Source organism: Drosophila albomicans, chromosome 2L, assembly GCF_009650485.2.
Source record: "Drosophila albomicans strain 15112-1751.03 chromosome 2L, ASM965048v2, whole genome shotgun sequence".
NCBI lineage: Eukaryota > Metazoa > Arthropoda > Insecta > Diptera > Drosophilidae > Drosophila > Drosophila albomicans.
Genome location: NC_047628.2, coordinates 19,821,390 through 19,845,571, shown reverse-complemented (window position 1 = coordinate 19,845,571; position 24,182 = coordinate 19,821,390). Strand labels below are relative to the sequence as shown.

At 37.4% G+C, this 24,182-nt stretch overlaps 3 protein-coding genes across 4 annotated transcripts in view; 2 read left to right on the top strand and 1 right to left on the bottom strand.

Moving 5' to 3' along the window:
* The window catches only part of LOC117565103 (serine-rich adhesin for platelets), a 105,492-nt gene that overhangs the window by 61,865 nt on the left and 19,445 nt on the right, over positions 1-24,182 (bottom strand). Inside the window, exon 2 of the mRNA XM_034244061.2 lies at positions 16,311-19,789. Within this exon, the coding sequence (XP_034099952.1) occupies positions 16,311-19,789 (3,479 nt within the window). The remainder of the gene's footprint in view (positions 1-16,310; positions 19,790-24,182) is intronic.
* Positions 4,534-6,367, top strand: LOC117565104 (fibrinogen-like protein 1). The gene is made up of 3 exons (XM_052002999.1): positions 4,534-4,869; positions 4,939-6,101; positions 6,171-6,367. The coding sequence occupies exons 1-3, from the start codon at positions 4,594-4,596 to the stop codon at positions 6,274-6,276; spliced, it is 1,545 nt and encodes a 514-aa protein (XP_051858959.1). The 5' UTR covers positions 4,534-4,593; the 3' UTR covers positions 6,277-6,367.
* Positions 10,591-11,654, top strand: LOC127565263 (proteasome subunit alpha type-2-like). 2 transcript variants are annotated; one of them, XM_052003006.1, is made up of 3 exons: positions 10,591-10,713; positions 10,766-10,840; positions 10,900-11,654. In XM_052003006.1, the coding sequence occupies exons 1-3, from the start codon at positions 10,680-10,682 to the stop codon at positions 11,634-11,636; spliced, it is 846 nt and encodes a 281-aa protein (XP_051858966.1). In that variant the 5' UTR covers positions 10,591-10,679; the 3' UTR covers positions 11,637-11,654. The 2 variants fall into 2 exon arrangements, with proteins under 2 accessions (XP_051858966.1, XP_051858965.1); XM_052003005.1 differs by having other exon boundaries at positions 10,596-10,713; positions 10,897-11,653.

Below are 24,182 nucleotides of genomic sequence, written 5' to 3'. Positions count from 1 at the left end.
TCAAGAATGAAAAAATCTCAAAAGTTAACAAAAATCTTAAATGATTATCAACCGTTCTAAATTTTTTCAACCTGATATAATTCAAGATTTGATTTAGGATCAACAAAATCTTAAATCAAGATTCGCAATCTACTTTTCAATCTAGATATTTTTCTCTTTGTGTAGTTTTCTTAAATTCAATCAGTTTTTTTACGCACTTCTATATCACAAAAGTACAATAATAATCAACACTATTCTCTGCCTCGCTTTTATGCCCACATTTAAGTTCTTCATAAAAACCTCAAATTAGTTTCAAACTGCCAATTAGAGTGCTAGCAATACCTATGCTTAACAATGTTTTTGACCGTAACTTTGCCAATTCATCAGGCAACAAATACATCTCATTACACAGCTGTTAATCACAGCAATAATTTTGTTATTTTATACGCAGACAAGAGTAAACAAACAAATAGCATTGTTCGCAGATCAAATTGAAGCGCATAGTTGGGGTCTTTCTATTTATGAATGACTTTCACAATGCTTCTTTCACACTTGGTTCCCACAAAGCTTCTTCAATTTCATTTTCTATAGAAAGAACACACACATCGTTCAGCGCAGACAAATGCTTATTCCTCCCCCCTTGACACCTCCCCCTTTCCATTTTATTTTCAACTGGCGCTTTCACAACAAAAACCGTAGCAAAACAAAAGGCCAAACAGAGAGCATTTGGCTCCCCAAAAATCGCTTAAGCTCATTAGTTAATATCCAATTTATAAAGAGTCGCAACGGAGAAGTAAATCCAAAGTCGCTGCACAACAACATCAATCAAATATCACCAGACAAAACAAAAAAAAAAAGAGGAAAAACTGAAGAAAAACGAAGGAAAAAAGTCAAATCAAAACGGGAAAAACTAAAACAGAAGCGTACACACAAATTTCACTCACTTGTAAAACATTTTCGAAACACACAAAACAAAAACCAAAGGGGACGACGACGACGACGACAAATTGTAAAGGCCGAAAAGCCGCTTGCGACATGTGCCACAAGCCCACTAAGAGATACTACTGCCGCCTCTTACTATATAATACTCGACACTCAGTCGATACTATCCGATTGGAATTGGAATTGTGCGAAGTGAGAACTGAGAGATGAGTTGCCAATGGAGACGCAACCGACGAGCAACAGCACATTCTGTTGACACTTTGACTCTACATTGCGAAACGTGCAAAAACGCATTCAAGGCAGATTCGAGATACTACTTCGGACTCTGCTGCGGTGCGGTGTTCTCTGCTGTGATGTGTGTGCTGTGCTGTGGTGTGCGGTGCGGTGCGGTGGTGTGTGCTGTTTTGTTGTGTGTGTGTGTAGGTGTGCTTCAAATGTTGCCAAGCTAAAATACCCAAGCGCAATGATATTAAGAGAACTGTGCGAAAGATAAACGCTCGGTGAAATACCCAGTAAGTTCGTTAGGAATATTTTTAAACTAATTATCAATTATAATAATGTAAAATGTATTCTCTTCTAAAAAATATATTAATTAATTAACATTGTTTACCTTTAAATTAACCATTATTTACCTTTAAATTAACCTGGCCAAATTAGCCTATACTCTTTTTTTGTTTAATAGAAAACCTTCTAATAATAATTGTTATTATGATAATGTATTGTTTCAAGGTCTATAATAATTAATTGTAAAATTTGTGCAGTTAAGGACTGCAGTTAAGGACTGCACAAATTTTACACTTAATTATTATAGACGAAAAAGTTGAAAAATCAATTCCTTCTAAGAAAACTCTTAAATAAAATAACCTTTACATAAATATTTGTAAATTGTTTTGCTGAGAAATTTAACAAGTTCAAGTTGTTGAAGTTATTTAAGAAATTCTTTTGTAAGTGTAAAAACGCCTACTTAATATGGGTCTTAGATGCTCTGGCGGACTATCTGATATATTTTGCTTCTATGGTATATCTCAAATACAGTACTATATTATTATACCAAATATAGGTTTCGGTATATTTTTAGTATTTTAATAAACTTCTTTTTATTTCCATAAAATGATTTGGAAACTTTTTTTCCATCTCAACGCGTATTATCTTTGCTCTCTTTATAAGCTACTCGTAGTTTAGCTTACTCTTTTACTCTCTCTCTCTCTCTAGGTACAGGGTATAATCGGTAAACATGGCAACCAAACTGCACAATGAGGCAGATGCAGAGTGAGAGGCTGTGTGCGTTGATTGCGTAAATGCCTCACGTGACGCATGAGACATGCGAATGGTCATTGTTGTGACGTGACTGCTTCACTGCCTACTCTTCCTGTTAGCCTACTCTACACCACAACTTCTCCAACTTCTCCATCTCCTCCACCTCCACCTCCTCCTTTGCAGGTGTGTGCCCTCGTTGAGTTCTCTCTAGATGTGTGTGTGTTTTGTTGCTGTGACAAATTCATGATTTGTCATCAATTCCTATGCGTGCTCAGTAGCTGCATCAACATTGTGCCCACTGCAACTTCAGGCGCTGTCTGTCTTTTGAGGGTTTTCTTCTCTTGACTTTATTTGACTGCGCATGCAATAATTTTCCATACGGAAAGGCAATTTGTTTTCACGCTCACATAAATTGTTGTTGTCTCGACTTTTTTCCTTTCCTTCACTGTCTATATAGTCTTGTGTTGACTTTTTCCCCACTAAATTGCCCCACAGTGCAAATGTCGCCACGTGGCTTTTTTAGTAGCTTCCCAGTCTCTTCCTTCCTCCATTTCTTTCTTTCTCTTCTCTGTTTTTTTCGTTGGTATCAAATGATGATAATGTTGATGAGCTGACGAACGAATATCGCGGCAGCTGTTGCCTTAGTTTCGGCACTTAAAATGCCATCAAAATGCATTGGGCACGTGGGACTTTTTTGTGTTATGGATACTCTTAATCTCTGCATGTGTTTCAATTGTACATAAGGAAGGAATAGGCTAACAGAGGCCAAACTAAATGCGATGCAAACGTAGCTAATTACATATTAATGAACAGAAACAAGATTTAAATGCACACAGAGGTCGAGAAGTTGAGTCAAAGAAAGCAGATTTATTGGGCACAATATCGAACACTATGTAATTGTCGACTGTGGTTATTCAGTTTCTATAATTAAGTTGGGTAATACAAGCAATTACAATTAATTAAATCATTAGTTGCTAATATCTTTGAACTGTTGTCAACATGTAGCAGACCTTCAGTCAATTATGTGTCGTTTGGTTGTGACATTCCTCACCTCAACAAGAATATTCTTTACTTTGTAAATCAATCAAAGACAACACTAATTTCCTTTTAAGCAAAGCTATCCATCATATAACAAAAATTTGCATTTAAAAGTCATCTCTATACTTTTATGAAATACCATTTTAAAGCTAGATTTGAGGTTTTAATCATGCAACTTTTTCATCATTGCAAATTTATCAGCAACTTTTCATCTACTTGGACACAACTTCACTTTCTGCACTGGCTAATAAACAATTTCCATTGGTGATAAACTTAACAACCGTCAAGTTTTGAGGTCCCTTTAAAAAAGAAAACCCCACTTCATTATAATTTCAAATTTCGCGTTTCTTATACGCGCAATCACAAGTTGTATTCCCTACAGTTGTCGTAATTACCGAGCAAAAGAAAGCAGAAAACCAGCAAAAAGAAAAACATAGAAAAACTGTGCATAAATTGTGGATGCAAATGTGGCAACAACAACAACAAAGCTAGCGACATTTTTTTTTATATGGCGTGGCATGCAATTATGGCTAAATGCAATGCCGGACTCAACTCTCGAATGGGTTCTGCGGCATAAGCTTAATTGACGACAAAAATGCAACACAATGCAATTGCATTAGCAAAATTTCATGAACAATTGCATTAAAATTGATTGAGCGTTGCTTTGCTTTGCGCTTCAATGAATTTCCTCAGCAGCTATTGATTGATGAACAAACTAAATGATCTATGAGCATATATTTAATGAGGTCCAATTTGCAACCAGAATCTATATAAATAGCACCATTTATTTAGCCAATTAAGTGATTTAATTAATCGCAAAAAACTGTTAATTCACTGCTAAATATATAATATGATCTAATGAATTAAATTTCACTAAAATGTATTAATCATTGCAAATATTCATTAAATAATAATAAGTATTTATTGATTGTATTATTGTCTCATCCTCATCATAAAACCGGATTACAAAAGCTGACAAATTGACGCCCTGAAGCAAAAGCAAAACAAACAAGTAAGAAAGTTACAGTTGAGTGTGCTCGACTGTGAGATACCCGCTACTCATTTTGAATAAAAGCAAAATATTGCGGTATTTTTTTCCAAATATACCGAAAATACTGCAAAAATACTAAAAATGAACCAAATATTTGGTATATCGATACAGTACCACATTCAAAATATACCATAGACGGCACAAAATACCAGATTGCCAGCCAAAACAACTATGACCCCTAGTAAGCGTAGGCGTTTTTGCCCCACAATTTTTATCTGATTTTGAGAAATCATAAATATTATAGTTATTATTGTATACACCAAAATTCGCATCTCTATATAGAACAGAACCTATTTACTTTATTTATTTTTTCGAATTTAAAAAAAATGACAGACAATCATCCGACATTGAAATGTATTCTGCCGAAAGAGAGTCTAGGCCGAGACTCTAGGTTATCATTACTTGACCTCTCTCGTTCAGATCTATTGAGCGGAATCCAAATCCGCTGCAGATTTTTACTGACTTTAACGAAATATTCAGTTCCAAATTCATTTTGTTTGCGGGCAGTCGAAACATTTAAAATGGGCAGAATAAAATTTAACGGAGTGTTGTTACTGATGATCCTTCAAATATTTTTGGTGTCTACAACAATTGGAGATGAAGTGAGATCAAAGACATAATATTAAGAAGAATAAAGAGTGATTAAATTGTATACGTTTTCTTCCTATCAGATGTATGAATCAGACCAAAAAACTGTAAAACCTTTGATTGATATTATTAGACAGGTCAGAAATAAGTTAGAACAAAGTGAAACCAAGGAAAAGCAGATAAGTGAATTAAATTCTGATCTTATGGAAAAATATCATGAAATTGTAAGAATTCATGAAACATTTATGAAGGAGGCAGCTCTATTAAATGAGTATAAAAACAAAGTAATCAAAGGAGAAAACGACTTGCAATTGTGTCAAAATAATGTTGATAAATCTGAATCTGAAATTAATTCACAACAAAATATTATTCTTAAATTAGAAGAACAACTAACAGATAGATCCACATACTTAGAAAATTGTCAAGTTCAACTAAAATCTGTTAATTCTAGATTAATTGAAAAAGATGAAAATATAAAGAGATTCAGTGAGATTATTAAAAATAAAACAGAACATCAGAAAACACTTGAATTGAAATTAGAGAAAAGTAAATTTATAATAATAAAGCATGAAAATGATATTCAGTTATGTCGTTCAGAAATCAACAAATTAAATAGGACATCAGAGAACATTAGAGAAGAACAGCAAAAGATTCAATTGAAATTAAAAGAAAGTGAGACTAAGCTAATAGATAAAGTAAAAGAAAATCAGTTATGTCAATCTGAACTTGATAAATCAAGTGCCACAACATGTATCCCTTTCGGAGAATATCCAGGAGTTAATCAACTCAATGTCTCTGGCATAGGTTTATTCAATGTTTTGTGCGATAGTCAGATAGCTGGACCTGGATGGATTGTAATACAACAACGAGTTGGGGAAAAAGATAATTTCAATAAGGGTTGGGCAACGTATCGCAAAGGTTTCGGTTCTTTTGAAGGTGATTTCTTTCTTGGATTAAGGAAAATACATCTTATCACGAGCTTGCAGCGTTTCGAACTTTACATACATGTGGTTGATGAGAATGGAAATACCTACAACGCTCTTTATGACGACTTCAAAATATCTGATGAAGATAATGGATACGCACTGAGTTTGGGTAAATTCAATGGAACTTTTGTTGAGGATGGCATGAGAGACAGTGAAAACATGAAATTCTCAACATTCGATCGCGACAACGACAAAGATGATGATGCTAATTGCGCAGACTGGGATGAAAGTGGCTGGTGGTACAATTCTTGTTATACTTGGTAAATATTGCAAATTTTTATTTACGAAGGAATACACATAATTATAGATTTTCGTTGTTTCTTATGCAGTAGTTTAAATGCACCATATGGGCAACTTCTACGTTCGTGGGACAATGGGGACATTTTACTTAAAGAAGTTAAGATGCTAATTCGCCCCAAAGAAGTGATAAACTGAAAAGCTGAAATTCCCATATTTGACTCAATTGTGTAATCATTTATACATGTTATAATTGGTGCATTAAGAAATTGCGTTCTGAAAAATAAAACGATCGACTATTAAATGCAGCGATTTATTTTTTGAATGGAAATAGATCAGTTTTTATTATATTTAATTTATGTTTTGATGTAGCAAATTTTAAGTCTCTAGACGCGTTCTACTTAAAAGTCGGTAAAATCAGACGGACATGGCTAGATCTTCTCGGCTGTTGATGCTGATTAAGAATATATGTATGTACTTTAAAGAGTCGGAGATGCCTCCTTCTACCTGTTACATACATTTCCTGCCGGCACAAAGTTATAATACCCTTCTACCCTATGGGTAGCGGGTATAAAAAGCTGCTCTCCCCAAGCACAACAATTAATAACGTTATCAAAAAGCTGCGCACAAATTGAAATGGAAACCTTATAATAAAAGCATTGTTAAAAAGAGAAAAAGCAAAAAAAAAAAAATGATTCTCAAAACGTGCCCGTTGCATTTTTCAATGAAACTTACGTTACAACGTCAAATGCAAATGTGGTTTTAAGATTTATTTAAGTCGACATTTCATTAGAATGCGATACCTGTCTACATTTATTTTTTGTTGTATTATTTTTGCTAGTTTTGGGTCGCTCTATTCAGTGAATGCCAACAGTCATTTATCACTTTGATTCCTATGACATATTTTATAGATTAATATTCAATTAGCAAATCAATCTTTTGCCGAAGATTAATGGTGACACAAATGTTTGAGATGAACTAAAGAAAACGTAGTAACGAATTTAAAAGAACGAAGAAGTTTCAAAGTAACTTATGGAAAAACTATTTTTTAAAAGTAAACTTACTGTGTTCTTGAGAACAGTGCAACAAAAACAAAACTAAAAAAAGTGCCTTTTGCATATTCTTATAGTTAATGACTTTTTTTGTTGAAGTAAACTTGCAAAAATTGGAATAATTAAATCACAAAAATGAACTTTGAACTTTAAAGTATCAATGTTCTTCTCGCAACAATGATTAAAACAAAGTATTCTTTTTAATCAAGCAAATTCAAATTCAAACAAATTCAAGAATCAGTAAAGCACCCCGCATAGTTTTTTTTTTTTTTTGAATCCAAGCCAAGTTGGTTTTATGTCTAACTCAATCTTCATATGGATACAACGTCCGCAGTCCACAAAAGTCCCTAAAAGCGAGCTTTATGGCCTTTACAGTCTTACAGCATATGCGGTTATGACCCACGTGTCATAGGCCATTTGCGTTTGCCCTCAAACACGTAATCCGGCGAATACTTAAGCTGAATTTGTTATTTACTCGAAAACATATTTGAAGCACACGCCCATAAATAAGAGTCGCACATTGATTAGCGTATAAATATTCACACGCTGCTCAATCGACCAAGCTGAGCTGAGACCGCAAGTTCAGGGTCAGCTCTATATAGTATATTTATATACCATGTATAATAGAAATTTACATTTATACAAATGGTTTTTTCGGGTGGCTTGAAACGAGAACGACAACGAGAATGAGAATGAGAACTCGCCGCAATTTACAAACAAGTTTTTGGGCAACTCTTTTGTTGATTTTTCACTTACAAATTACAAACGCAAATAGAGCTTAACAAATTTATTTGTAGCAAAAGCGAGAAAAGGGGAACTTAGTTTACCCAAGGGAAATTGAAGCTGTTGGCCAAAAGTTTTAGATTTAGTTTAAGTTTAAACTGTTGCGGCTTAAGGCTTCGACAGTTTTAATTTAAACTTTCAATCTTTCTAGTTGAAATTTACATTTGTGCTCAACTCATTTGTTGAATAAACAAACAATTGTGCGATAACAAATTGTAGGATTGACAGCCCAGAGGAAAAACATCATGAATACCTTATTTCCCTACGGAAATTATATATATATTATATCTCTCTGTACAACAACAATTTTACACGCTGCTTTTGCCCTTCTGAAGGGCAGACGAATAATGTTTGCACTTTGTTCCGCTTTGAAAACTGTTGCCATTTGCCTTTTGTGATATCCATAACGAGCTGTGAGTTGTCAATATTTGCCGGACCCATTTTTATTTTATATAATTTGCGTATGTTTATCATTCAAATCAGGTGAAATTTTGTAGCTTTCATCATCAGCGAATTGCGTAATTGTGGCTGCAAAATTGTGTTGAATTTATGAATTTAGTTCATCGAAAGAAAAAATAAATCATATTCATGCTCTATTTGAATTCCTGTGAGCTATTTTTGTTAGCATTTCCGTTGAGTTTTTCGGTGCAATTTGTTTATCCAATTGCTGCAAAAACTTCCGCTGCATGAAATTGTTCATTTAAATTAAATTCAAAATAAACTTGATCGATATATTAGCTTATATATTTTCCGCATTCGTTTTTTATGGGTTTTGCTTGTTTATTGATTGCACACAAATAAATGACGAATTTTAAATAATTTTATTCTGCATCCCACGCAGATTTGTTCTCAGAAATCAAATTTAACGGTTCTCTACAATGTGAAATAAATGGAGTTTAAATTAAGCTATACAAGAAAGCGAAATTTGGCTTCATCTAGATATCTTAATGCTCGATCGCTACCTAATCAAGACTGACCAATCAAGTTCATAAATTCTTCGCTCGTATAAATAAATGTTATTCTAATTAACCGGCAGATGGCAACCAATTCAATGCATATTTATAAACATTAAACAAAACAAGCAGCTTCAGCACACAATTTATAAATTCGCCAGCCACAAAGTGTATACCAAAAAAAAACTTTTATATTAATAATGTAAACAAAAGGTGAACAAAAATTATGCAAAAAGCAACACAAATAATTTTCAACCCAGTGGGAGCTACTTTTCTACCTTTTTCTACCGCTAAAAAAAAACTCGTTTCGCTATTTACTTATTTTCTTGACTTCTTTTTTTTTTTTGCTCTTTGCTTTGGCTGTTTACAGTTCAACGCTATTAAAAAGTACCGCCTCGGGTTGAAAGGGGCGTGTGTTTTGATGGAGGCGAATGTGCCTTCAACTTGTTACGGTTTTTAAATTTTTCACGCATTTGGCTGAAGGCATAAAAAAAACAAACCCCCCCAAAATATCTTGCTTGAAAATATTGCATAATGTGTAATTAAGTTCAAAAAACTAAAATCAACAACAAAACGTAAATGAAAAATTTATTTAAGACGCGGCTTGTATTTTTAATTGCAACAACGCGCTTGCAATATTTTGTGGGCGTTAAATAGTTGCAGCATGTATCAAAAAAATACCCTCTACGTAGAGAGTAGTTTAATCAAAATGACAAACAGAATAATGTATTATTAGATATTTTAAACTATAAAATGTTGGCCTTGAAGTGGACAATCAAAATTTGAGCTTGCGATTAGATAGACTATAAATTTAAAGCTACTTCGTTATTATAATCAGTAACAAAAAACATTTTGTTTTAAGTGTTTTTTTCTATGACTTTAACAGACCTTGTAATAGAAGTTTTATCTGAACTAAAATAAGCATATTTTTGATAGAAAAACCTTCATGTTTATGATTATATTTGGGTTACTTTGATTAGATAGAGCGTGAAGAATTTACTACTTAAATCTCAGATAACAGGTTTACTAGAGTCGGATTTTTTCGCCTATATTACAGCGCATTTGTCCGTTGATCATTTCCAGTTCTTCTGCTTGGTTTTTTATACTGGCTTGTCTGTATTTTATCAACGTCGAGCGTGTTGACAGCTCTCGTGACACTTGTCAAAACAGCGCAACGAGTATTTGCCACCATGGCCTGTGCCTGTTGCCTCAATTTATTTACAGCTGGTGCTCTGCATATGACATGCAAACAGGGCACAAGACAACGCAAGAGGCACACACATCAGACACACACACATACACAGTCGAGTGTGTGTTGATAGATAACTTTATTAGCATTCAATAGCTTGTCATCAGCATCAACATGAAGCTTTCATTTTCAGCACCAGTGGCTTCAGTTTCAGTTTCAGCCTTAGCATTTTCAATTGAGTTCGAGAGTTTGATGATGATGGGCAACTTTTATTATTATTAATAACCCCAACGACATTTTATGGCTAGTTTATCTGGCCGTCACGATCATTAGCATTAAGGCAACAGCAAAAGGTCAAAGTCATAAAAACTACACTGACAAGGGAAAAGTTGAATGCAAAATGTATTTACTCATTTTTATTATGTCTGTGTACACCTAGGAAAAACTTAGTGATATCAAGAAGATATTAAATAAGAAAAGTTTTCAGATAACACTTTGAAATCTGTAAAGCAGGCTTTACAAATAATATCGTAGTTCATATAAGCTAGTTATTCAATTACTCTATTAAGTTGCTCAATAGAATTCAAGCTTGAAATACTTCGCTAATTTCTTACAATTTACAAAATGAACAGCGACGATTCAGATATGGAAAATATGAGTAAGTTAAACAAAAGTGTTGAAAGATGTACTATAAATAATATTAAACATAGATGAAGTGGACGTGGCTGAATTACTTGAGGCATTTGGAACAATAGGATCTGAGCAAATAGTTGAATCTGACGAAGGTGAGTTTGAAATTGGAAATATAGTTAAAAGATACTTTGACTAGAGCACTTCATAGAAGCTGCTTCTACCGATGAACCAGATACACTTCAAACTGAAATCCTCAAGGCACAAATTCAACAATTGCAATTTGCCGATCAGGTAATAAATAACGATCTTCCAACGATCGCTATAGCGACTCAAAGCAGTGTCGTCATTGTGGCTGCCAAGATGCAGGCGAATTGTTTAGTTGTAAGTGATTCCATTATGAGGATGGAAAATATCTCGAAGTACATTGCGATTGCATATGCCGGTTTAGCCGGTGACTTTCGGGAGTTAACCAAGTCGGCGGTCAAGTTGTATTACGACAATATAATGAAGCACAATGCAGAGATGAGGGGCAAACAAGTGGCAAACGATCTGAGAAAAACTATATTGAAAAATGCCCAGTTGCCCAAATTGCGACCCTTTGCAATTCAATTGCTCATTGGCAATTGGTCAAATGATCACGGACATCTCTATCAACTTGATTCTTATGGCACCTTGAAGTCGCCCAACTTCGCGTGCATTGGCCGAAATGCCAAGGAAGCCAATGGTTATCTGAAGAAAATGAACCTAAGCGAAACTAATACGGTTGAGTCGACCATTCTTTTTGGCATTCACGCCTTAAAGTTGGCTCTTGAAACGGAAGTGATTTGTCCATTTGAACTAGATGTTGGCATCATTGATTGCAATGGTTTTCGATATCTAAGTCAGGAGGTTATCTCTGAGAATTTATACACGTTGTTTACTCTCAAATATCCAGAAGTTGTGAAATAGTTAAACGCAATAACGTTTCAAGAATGAACAAATCTATAAAAGTAGTTTTTTAGAAATATAAAACATAAATCTAAAAATATTGAATTCTTGGGATTTCAATTTGTATAACCGCTACCCATAGGGTAGAATGGTATTATAACTTTGTCTCAGAGACTATAACAGATAAAGAAAATTTTGTTGCCATCGGATAAAAATCAAAGAAATTATTATATGAAAACTTTTGTATTGCAAAACGCCAATTGACTCTTAGCTGTTATTTTATACTATACGGTATATTTTGAATGTAGTACTATATTAACATACCAAATACAGATTTCGGTATATTAGGTATATATGAGATATATTTTTTTGTCATCATTCTATAATATGGTTTAATTGGGTATCTCGAGTATTGCATTCTCATTTGATTTTTTTTTTTATAATTTACTAAAACTTAAAATTTAGAAGTTTATAGTTATTTATATTTGCACTAAATTATATTTGCATTATCAACAATTATCTTTAATTTAAAGCAGTAATTTTAGTTACTTTCTCTGATATAAATCTTTACTACGTTAAATTGGCATTTCTTTAAAAAATTCATTCAGTCTAAGAACGTTTCAGTTCTCAAGCATTGTGCATTGTTTAGCCATAAAAGGAATCTGCAATTTTTGCAGTGTACAGCAACATTCTCTTATCTCTGTCTGACCATCACATAAGCGGCTTCTACTTTATGACCTGGCAAAAAGACAAACAAAAAGCATACTCGACTCGTATACAAAGTTTCACGGACTCATGTTAATGAAGCGCTTACAATGCATAAATTTTCGACTTAGGATTTTGGTATTGAAAACTTTCGATTCTGTCTGAGCGTTAAAGATCGTTTTTCACAGGCAATTATTTCAGCTTAAAATCAATATTAGCATTAGCTAGCTTCTGGTATTTGGCTGCTGGACTGTACTTTATGTGTTTCCTAATTGTTGTTCTGTTTCTTGTTGTGACCTTGTTCAAAATTTATGGCATTTTTCATGCCCATGTATCTCCGTTTGTTTTCGTTAGTTTTTTCTGACTTTTTTTTTGTATGTTTATCTACAACTACAACGTGCACGTTGGCTCCATGCTCCATGGGCTGATAACATGTGTTACAGGCCCACAAGCCACAGCGAGAGACCCAGACCAAAGCCCACAAATAGCAATTAGTGAGTGCTCTGCCCCGTGCTTTGCTTTTGGTCTGCTTTAGTCAGCACTATATTTTCGTATCGAACTATGCTTTGAGTTATGTAAGTCGTTAATGGATTTCAATGCTGTTCCTCTTTTTTTTTTTTTTGTGGTGTGGTCAATCAGTTGTCCATTTGTTAAATCGTTAAATTAAATGTAAGACACTTCTAACTGCGCATAAATTTGATGGAACTGTCGAAGCAGATAATCATAACAAAGTTATCTACAATTTGTGTGTTTTAGTCTTGCATAGAACTTGACTCTCTGCTCGGGAGGTTATCTCGTGTCAAATGTGTATATTATCTCACTCGCTGAATCATTTGTTTTGTTTAGGCTGACTGCACTTGGCAGTGATCTCATGCTGTAAATTAAAATGAACTTCAAGCTAATCCAAGTATTTTAGAAACTATGAAACAACTCACATAAATGTTTTACTTAATTGCCCCATTAATAAATAAATAAATTAACAATTCTTCAGGCTTCATTCATTTCACCCAAATGTCGATAATATCTTCGACATGCTCGCAGCAACTTTACGTAATACGCAAATCCGCAGAACTATGCGCTGAGTACCTACAACAAATCCAACTACATAGTAAAGATACAGATACAAATACAGATACAGATAAAGCTACACACATTTCAGCGTACAACAACTCACTTGACTTGAGCTTGAGCTTGGGCGTTTTTCACACACTTCTCGTCACGAAAAAATACGAGAGAAAAAAAACGAGGCAAAAGATAGCGTTGCGCACACTTCAAGATACATTCACATCCATTCACAGTTCGTGCGCTAGCTACATAGCTGCAGCTTGTTTTTGTCGTTATTTTTTTATTGTTGTTGTTGCGGGCATCTGAGTAAAATCTTCTCGCACTTACATACCAAATGTGACACACTCGCAACCAAACATCAACAATAATTTGTGATTTGTTGATGTTATTGCTGCAATTGGCGGCTGCTTTGCATTTGTTGTTGTTATTGCTGCCTTTGTGGTTTGCTAGGCACAAAAAATATTGTAAGCAACTTTAGAATGCGGCTCGTGGCGCCCAATAAATTATCTAATGTTTACAGACAAAACAATATGACGTATTTCATCATATTCAAATTTCGAACAGAAATCATATTCTATCGGTTTGTGTTACAAAAACTTAAAAAATGTATAAACAAACTTCAAGCTTTATAAATTTACAATCATTGAATTATCTTGCGGTATAAATTACATTTATAGACGTAATCAATGCAAACTTGCTTTGTCTCAGCTATTTAAAGCAACAAACTAGATTTAAGTCATCAAATGCAACGCTCAATCGTAAAAAATAATGTGAACGTAAGCAAATGTTTTTATCTAATGAATTTGCATGACGTATACGACCTGTTATCGCTAAGATAGAGACGGAGACAGAGCGAAACAAACTGCGAGAAAAGCTTAAGCGATTGGCTGATTATTTTAGCTATTTGATTTACAGCATTTATCATTGTGTTGTTTTCTTCTTGCCATTTGCTATGTTGCAATTTCAAGCAGTAAAACAACTATTCTGGCTAAACGAAATAAAATGTATATAACAGCAAAAAAAAAAAAAAACGACGACCCTCGCAGTCGAATTAATTGAGCATTTTGTTTTGCTTTGTTTTCAGCAATTTTTAGCGTTGAGCTGCTCCCCAAAAAACAAGAAATGAAATAAAAATAAAATTCAAAGTTCAGTGGTATTAATTTTGCTAGCTTTGTTCTTGATATCCCCCACGTCTCCACTCTTTGCCTCAGTCTCGGCTTTCGGCGAGTTTCATATTAATTTGTATAATGCACATACGACCCTTGGGCCGGAACGGGAACGAGAGCATTTGTCAGTTCACATGACGAGACAAAAGTTGGCTCAACTCATGTGTGAGTCTCATTTTTAATGCCAAAAAATTGCTGTGAAATTAAGCTCAACGCACACAACAAGAACAACAACAACAACAACAACCGCACCTTCCCCTAGCCAGGCCTAGGCGCCACTCCTGCCCCTCCTCCCCTGCACTCCTCGCTTGTCTAGTTTAAATGCTAAGCGACCCCTCGACAAATGATGTTTAATATACACGACACGGGTCCAATAAATTGCACAAGTTGCCTTGTTGTCTCTATTTGTTTGTCTCCCTCTATCTTTGTGTATGTCTGTCTCTCTTTGTCGCGTTTGTTTTACTCATAAATAGTTGACTTTTGGGACATTTTTTTTTTGTTTTGGGTTTGTGGTTTGGGTTTGGTCTCCTCAATGTGCTTAATTTGTTGTGACATTCGCATATTTACAGGAAGAGAGCTCTGACATCACAGCTGGGATGCGTAAATAATGAACATTTGTGAAATTAGTGTTGGTTGCTTTTTGGCAAACACTGTTGTACATGGCCCAGTTGGACTATTAATACAGTTTTGTAGAGGAGTTGCGAAGATTTCTGTTGGCATTTACTTCATGTTATCAACAGAGATTGCAATTCCCAGCTCAATATTTTTATGTTTCTCAGTATTTCAGCTGACATCATCTAGTTATTGTTTCAAATTCCAAATAAACTCATTGCATAAATTCGCCAGCTAATTAAATTTCAATGCGCTGACAGCTAAACACTTTGTATGTTAATCATATCAATCAATTATGTTGTTCGATCAGTTCTCTACCTGACCCTGAACTGAATTTAGTGAATGCACTGGCAACACATTCTACTGCGAGTGACTTTATCGCTCGCAGGTGAACGATGGTTATTAACAGTGAATTCGATAGCCTTATAAACGAAATGTGGAACACAAGAAATCAATCAAGACGCCGCTGCGATAGATAAGGAGCCAACGCGCCGTTTCATTCTTTTGATAAACTTGGCATCCAGCTGATAAGCAGATAAGATAACTCAGCAACTTTCAAATATGCTAAAAAGATGCTACAACGAAATTCAAATATTAATTAGGGACCGTAGCGAAATGTCTTAAGATTGAAAGGAGAAAATTCACAATCAAGCATTTGAGAAGAATCTTAAAAAAAACAGCGTGAAATTGTTGCGATTATTAAAAAAATAAGATAAGGAAAAAATTTAAAATTACTTTTGACAAAGAATTTAAGCATTTCATGCGGGTCAAATATTAAACAGGAAAAACAGGGTAAAAGGTTTACTCAGTCGACTCTAGAGAAATTATTTTATGTTTCGTGTAAAAAACAGAAACATGATTAAAATTTCTAAATATATGGAATTGTGTCGGGAATCAAATCAATAGTGTTTTTTATCACCGTTGTGTGAAACCATAAATATTCATTTTATAGATGAAGATTAATAGACAATTCTAATTTAATATTCTGTTGGAAATTTATCACTATTTCTATGTTTAATAAAAACGACAAAATATTATTGGCTATCAGACAACATTTTCAAATAATGCTGAATGTAATGTCTTTTAAATCGAATTCTATTTCAATTAGGTTTAAGTCTTTGGTAATTAGTAACTGTTTGTGACTTACCGTTTAATTAGCACTGGCTGCAACCGCTTTGCTGCACTCGACGCTGTGGGCGATGTCGGAGACTTTGCGAGACGCGTAAAAACGCTGACGCCGGCGCCAACTGAGCCTTTATCCTGTGGCTGCCGTGTTGACGTCGACGCCGGCGTCGTGGTCGCCGATGACGGCGACTTTGAGCTGCTGTTGCTGTTGACGCTGCTGCGCTTGACAATTGAGGGCGTCACAGAGGGCGAGCGACGCACCGAGGGCGTGATGCGCGGACTGCCGCTGCTAGTGGGGCTATTAGAAGTGTTGGTGGCGTTGCCAGATGTGGCTGCCGTTGCACCGTTTGGCGGTCCGGCCATGTTGGCGGCACGCGTTGTGGACACTTTGGATTTCACATCACTGTAATTAGTTTTAATTGTTGACTTATTGCTGGCGATTTTATGCATAACGGCATCCCATTTATTGGGCGTATGCGATTTACGCGCGTTTTGTGTTTTTGCACTGCGCGGCGTTGTTGTTTTTGTTGCTTGAATTGGAGAAGCTTTGCCTGCTGCACTTGTTGTTGTAGTTACTGTTGTGGTTTTTATCTTTGTTGCTTTTGGCGACGCGGCGAGCGATGAGCTTGACGACAAGTTCTCAACGGTGCAGAGCGATGTTAACGACGAATCGACGTGTTGTTGACGCGGCGACGCTGCGCGCTGTACTGAAAGCGCTGCCGACGATCGCTGCTCGCTGCCGGCGCAGCTGCTGCTGTTGCTGCTGAAAGCTTCGTCGCAAAAGCTTTTCGCGCTGCCGCCGTCGACGCTGCAGTACGAGGTGCGATTGGAGAGCGAAAGCGTCGCTGCCGATGATGAAGAGAGCGGACGCTGTTGTTGTAGAGTTGTGTTGTGGAGACTTTGTTGTTGCTGTTGATTGACCGACTGAGCTTGACCTTGAGCTTTGCGCATGGTTTGCGTGGAGTCATCGGGTGACATATCGACATCGACATCCCCCACATCATCCACATCGACTTCCAGCTCTGGCAATCGCATTTCCTCATCACAGCGATTCTCCACATCGGTGAAAATACCCGAGGATTCCATGCATGAATCCTCCAGCTGCGGCACCGAGGCACTCGGCTGCATTCCCGCTGCCGGTCCATAGAGCTGACCATCAATGACTTGAGCGCGTCGATCGCCACGCTGCAGCACATCATCCGCATCGGATTCGGTGAAGAAATCCGAGTCGGTCATCGGATCTTGGCGTCGCATTGGAGCCGCTGGCATTGGCGGAAAACTAGGCTGCCGACTGACGCGTCCCAAGTGGGGGCCATTGCTGGGCGAATGATCGCAGGCGCCGCGGGAAGCCGGACGCGACATCTCTCCATCGCCCTGATAACCCGTATCGAGGCTGGTCACACTGGTCACGCTGGTAATGAAACTGTTGCTCAGCTGCTTGGCATTTGTGCTTGCTGCTGCTGTGGCTGCTGTTGTTGTCGTCACCGCCGCTGTGGCTTGCACAAGGGGTGCAATGGCTATGGCTGATACCAACTGCGGCTCGATGGGATCCAGTGGCAACTCCTCGGGCGATGGCGTCTGCTCCATGCGCAGCTGTTGCTGCAGCTGCAAATGTTGTTGCTGCTGTTGGAGCTGATGTTGGTGTTGCAGTTGCTGCTGATGATGCTGCTGCACTGCCGCCAATTGCAATTCCAACTGCTGATGACTCTGATTGTGTTGCGATGACGAGTCCAGGAACTCCTTCATTTGATCCGGCGTCAGGATGCCCAAGCTCTCATCTAGATCAAAGCTATGCTGCTTCTTAAACAATTGCTGCTGCAACTGTTGCAGCTGCTGTTGCGAAGCTGAGAACGAATCGTCGACCAACTCAATAGAAGCGTCTAACGTGGACTCCTGCAACTCCAGACCAAAGCTGTAGCGTGTGCGTGGCGCATTCCGCATTGCACTGCAGTGCACCACACCCGCCAGCGCGCCATCGAGGTGGGGCAACTCCCCGTCCGGTGTGCGTGTGGGCAACACAAGATCACTGCGTGCCGCCTTCAACAGTGGCGAGAGCAAATGCACCGGCACCGGCGTGTTCTGGAAACGAGCCCCAAGCGGCGTTGTTGTGGCCGATTGCGGTGTCAGGCAAACCAGCGATTGTTGTCCAATCGAACGACGTCCGCTTCCTCCTCCGCCAGCAGCTGTGGCAGCACTTGACAATCGAGGTGGCGACTGCTCCAGAAACTCTCGCGTTAAATTCAAGAGTTGTATGTGCCTCGCCGGCGATTGCAGTCCGCTAATGTCCAGCAAGCGTTCCGTATTGATGGTCGAATTGAGCGGCAGCTTCATGTTGGTTTTATCCGGCGCCAGCGCCGTCAAAGTGACGTCCAAATCCGCAACCAACTCGCTGCTGGCCTGTTGCTCCTCCAGCTCCGACTGTGCGCTCAGCATATCCAGTCCCGAGGGTATGGACATGTGCTCCAACAACGGCAACTGATCCATGCTCTTGGTCAGATCGAGACTCTGTGCGCTCAACTCAGTTGTCTGGATGACAGGTCGTGTGCGATCGCGGCCACAGCTGCTGCCCACCAACACTTGAGTGGCATCACTGCCAGCTGTCATCTCGGTTAGAGTTCGATCATGCTCTTCCCCAGCTGCATGCAGAGTTCTAGTTCTATCTGGCTCCTCTACAGCTGCTTGGACTGTTCTGGTTCTATCACATTCCTCGCCAGCAGTTGCCATCACGGTCCTAGTTCTATTTGGTTCCTCTGTAGCTGTCATTACTGTCCTAGTTCTGTCATGTTCCTCGCCAGCTGCTGTCTGTGTTCTAGTTCGATCAACAACGGGACGCGTTCTATTCATGCTGCTCGTCTTGTTGCTCACATTCATTGTGCTGTCCATGTCCAAAGTGCGTCCAAATCCCACGCTCGAGAGTCGCGTGCTCTCCAGATTGATGCGCTGAGCAATCGGCGTCTGCTGCTCCTTCTCAGACGTCTCCTCATCGCACACAAAGGTCTCGGAACGCATCAGAGGCATTGGCGTGCTGCTCGTGAGCTGCAATTGCTGTTGCAACTGTTGCGACTGCTGCAGCTGCTGCTGTTGTTGCTGCTTTGCAGCTGGCAGCGGTGTTTGTGGCAAGGAGCTGATCATGAGCTGTGAGGGTGTTGCACTTCCTGTGCCAATCTTCGCCTGGCCAAAGTACTTTTTCAGCACCGTTGTCGTGCGTTTGCTGATCAAACTGACGGCGTTATTTAGACGCTCCCCCGAAGCGCTCTTCTTGATATTGGCGCCCAGATCGTGAAGCGGCGTCACCGTCGGATGATACGAGCTGATGGGACGCCTCTTGCTGGCCGATGGCAAGGCGGGTGCATGAAAGATTTGTGTCGTGGACTTCAATGCGGTGGCTGTAGCTGTGGGCGGGCGAATGTGTGAGGTGGTTGAGGTGGTGCCACCAAAGCTGCCCGGCGGTGGAATGCGCGACATGCCATCCAAGCGTGGAATTCGCGTCGTTGCTGGATCCTGTAAATGATACGAAAAATGCGAGAAAATTTTGTTATTCAAAAAGTGAAAATTGAGCTAAACGAGCGACACCCTCAATCGTTGAATGAATGCCGTAAACTGCCTCAACAGATTGCGGCAGCTGTCGTCTTGACCAAGTCAACTCTCTAACTCTCTCTCTCTCTCTCTCTCTGTTTTGTTCTTTCTCTCCCCCGGCAAGTGCGTAGTTAGTTTTCGGCGGTGGCGCCAACCAGTCTGTTGACCACCCTGCCGCACCCCGCTGACGTTGCAGCAACGCACGTGCTCAGACTTTTTGGCTGGCGCCACCCTGCAATGTAGTTCACTGGGGCGTTTCCACTTGGCACCAGTTCAACGTACTTTAAAACAGGGTAGCAACCGAATGTGCTAAGGACAGGGGGTGGAGACGTGTAACGCGGGGGTGAGGAGTAAAGACAGCAGGGTTGCCATACGCTGATGTCATCAGGCTATGCAATTTGAGGACACAGCTATTTGTATAACCTGTAGTCCCAGTGCAATGGGGTATGTTGAAGGAATAGAAAACGAGGCATAAAAGGATTGACATACATTGAATGAATATGAATAATAATCATAAATTTAATAGTGATATTATAAAAAAAAGCTAAGGTCTAAAAAAAAGAGTAGAAAGGGATTAAAAATATGAATAAGAATAGTAATCATAATTTTAATAGTGATATTCAGAGAGTTAAAACAAAAAATAAATTAGAAAATAAAAAAACTATAAATATATTTAAAAGCATCATTCACAGTGTAATATTCGGAGATAAAACTCAGACATTTAGAGTGACAAATGGTAATAAGCAAAAGAGAATATATATACAAGAAAAAGTCAAGACCCCTTATAAAAAAATAAGCATAAAAAGGAAAGGCAACTCAAAGAAAGACCCTGAGTAAATACTCAATGCAAAAAAAAAAATAAACAAATTATGTGAAAATTTAAAATAAAAAAAGTTATTTCTATAGAGAATCTCCTTAGTTGGGCACCTTTATTCCACTTCATTGCCTTACTTCGGTTTCTTAGGGGTTGTTTTCTGCAAGCTTAACGAATAGCTAATTGCAGTCTAATATAATTAAATGGGGCTCCGTTTCGGGCTGTGTTAAATTCTTTATGAAATTCCACGTGTTCACGACTGGCTTTAATCATGTAATTATATTACAGCATTAAAGCTGCGACAGCGACAGAGAAAGCGCTAATTAAGCACGTGTGTGTGGCTGTGAGATTGTAATAGATAACTTATGTTTAAGAGGCCAGTAAATGGCGAAACTTTTTGGGGTAATGGATATACGTGGTAATCATGAAGTGACAGATCCCCAAGGAATAGAAAAGAAACAACGTTCAGCTGTCAAATGGTACACAAAACTTGCTTGACAATATAAGCAGATATCTATTATTATTTGTATTTCCAAGGTGAAGTTTTTCAACCCTAAACTTGAAAATTCTTTAATATAAAACAATTATTTAAGATTAAACCAATTTTTTTGAATTCTTAATATAATATATTTATAATTAATTCAAATTAGTTTAACTTAGTTACTATGTCTCACATTTTATTCAGAAAATGTATATTTTTCAGTCTTTTTCTCTCTAAATTTTCTATTTTAAGCAAGCCAAATAAGTTTCTTTTCGCAAATTCGAAAACAATTTGCCTAAGCACACAAAACTTTGAATATTATCGTTTAGCAAAAGACAACAAAAGTTTTTGGCCACACATACTCATATATAAGTGAACTCAAAGTCAGTTGAAAAAGCCGCAAATACAAGTATTAAATGTTGTTCGATGCAGTTTACACACAGTCTTGGGGTTAATCGAAAAATGTAATTCTCGACACAGACGGGCCAAGTTAAGCAAGCGAGCATAGAGCCTCCTCCTGGTTGCTTCATTGAATTGAAAGCAACCTTGCCAAGCAAGGAACATTCTATTGGTAAATGTCCTTGAACTTTTTTCCGCGCCCGTTATATAGAAAATGTCGAAAGTTTTGCCAGGCAGCACCCGAGAACCCAAACCCAATGCACACACAACTCAATGATTGTTATCAACTAGAAAATGCACAAAGTTTGCCTGCATCACGCTGAGCAAAGCAAAGGAAAAGCACGGGAGGCGACCGAGGAGAAAAGGCCACGAGAGGCGTTGCAAATTGTTCATTTCGCAGCCAGTTCGCATATGTGGCCCATAATTATTGCAATATGACACGCAGCGAGAGCAAGGAGAAAGAAGAGAACTGCAACTGCTGCTCCGAGGGTAAATGGCAGACGATAAGAGCTCAAGGGAATACTGGTTATAATGAACATTGTTTATGGCTCAATATGGCGTGAAGGTTTATTAACGAGCGTTCTACGATTGCAAAAGGACCGCCAGCCTATAAATAACTGATTAATCGAGGGACGCATTTTAAAACAGCTTGCAAACGTCAGAACTCAACTTGCAACTACTCATGAATTAATACAAATAATAATATGAATAATATTATTTTATATGTTTTTAAAACACATGAATTTAGTATAATAAAAAATAATTAATATGAAATTAGTATAATAAAAATAAATAAATATGAAAAAGTTAAGTTCTTAATTTCATTTAAAGCATGCATTATTTGCCTCTGTTTTCAGCATACGTATTATTACACTTTTATTAAAGATTTATAATTCAAATTACTTTACTGTATTATTAAATATTCTTAAATCTTTTTACAACACTTTTAATACTCCTTCCATAGTTTATGCCGTTTTTAAGACAGCACACAGATCTCATACAATCTTTACAATCTGCTTCACAATATTTGTCTCCATTCAATATGACAATACTAAAATATTTGTATCACCGACAAACCGGCAATTGGCAAGGAGACAATAAAAAACAAGGAGACAGCATGAAAAAAACGCAACACGCAACGAGCAAAACACAAATGTGGAAATATTGTCATAACGCAGGCGGAAAACAAAGAAACGAACACAGAATGAAAAAGAGAGCAAGAAGCAGAAGTAAAAGTGGTTGAATTTAATAAAGCAAAAAAAGACAATAACCAAAAAAGAAAAGTCTGATGTACAATGTATGTACAATCAGACAGCATATTTCACTTGGCTTAGAAGTACCCTGTAAATCTTATATCAAACATATTGAAAAGTATTCTTAGACAGTTGGCTACATAATAGACAATAGATGGCGCCAGTATTGTCAGTAATAGATTCGAAATTTATTATTAAAGACCTAGTTAAGTTTATGAATTGGTGCAACCTCAAAGCTTTTCTCTGTTTTCCTCCATTACAGGGTATATAAATACTGCTATGTGGGTTAAGCGCAGGCTGTCTGTCCTTAGCCTGACAGCACAACGGATGTGGCGGTGGGGCTGGCGCATGAGGTGGGAGGCAGCAAGGAAAGCCAGCGAACGGAACTAAATAAAATTTATCGATTTATACACACAGCACATGCATATCGACAACTGTAAAGCGGGGGGGCGGTCGCTTGGCATGAGTATTAATAACAGTTAACGCTAAAGAAGAGAAAAACCAAAGGGAGGCGGACCCAACTTGAGGACAGTTTCGGTTAGGATATTGCATAAATTCAAAGAGTTGCATGTGTCAGCGTATTTATACACTGCGCTTCGTTTATATAGCACACTTTATGTATTCAGTTGAAAATCCCGATATGCTTTTAAATAGTCACCTCTCTTTACGATTCTCAAATTGTTGACTTCGTAACAATAACTTTTCAATGGACTATTACGCTATTATATTAGATCCAATAAATTCTTAACATTCTATGGTAATTTTTCGTATTGCGTTTTCCTATTTCAATGAAACGCAGTGTATGTATGAATATGTTTCTGTGAAATAGCTCAGTCTATGCATGCATAATTTCGATAGGTAATCAATAACGATTGTCGAAGGTTTAACGCTGCAAGAAATACATTTGAATTCGGAAAATTATGGAACATTTCAGAGTCTATTTACCATAGTAGATATGATAGACAATGTTTGTTGAGTTGACATTCGATATGCATATCGAATGCAAATCTTTGATTTCGACATGAATACCCGAAATGCTACTACCCAAAACAGCTAAATAGCCTAATCAATATGCAAATATTTGATATTTGCAAGCCAATGAATATGAAATGAGATCAACAATGCGTTGAATGATAACAATTGTTTTGCCCCGTCGACAATATTGAATTAACATTTGCCAAAAATAAATATATCAGTTCTTGGTTGGTGTAGTATTTTAAATTATATTTTTATATATCTTTTTAAGTAAAACTTGAATTTTTATCATTTCTTAATTTTTTTGATTTTGTAAAGCATAATCATCTTTCCATAACTGATTTTGTAATTCAAAATTTAATATTTAAAATACTTTTCAGCAAAACACCTCGCAAA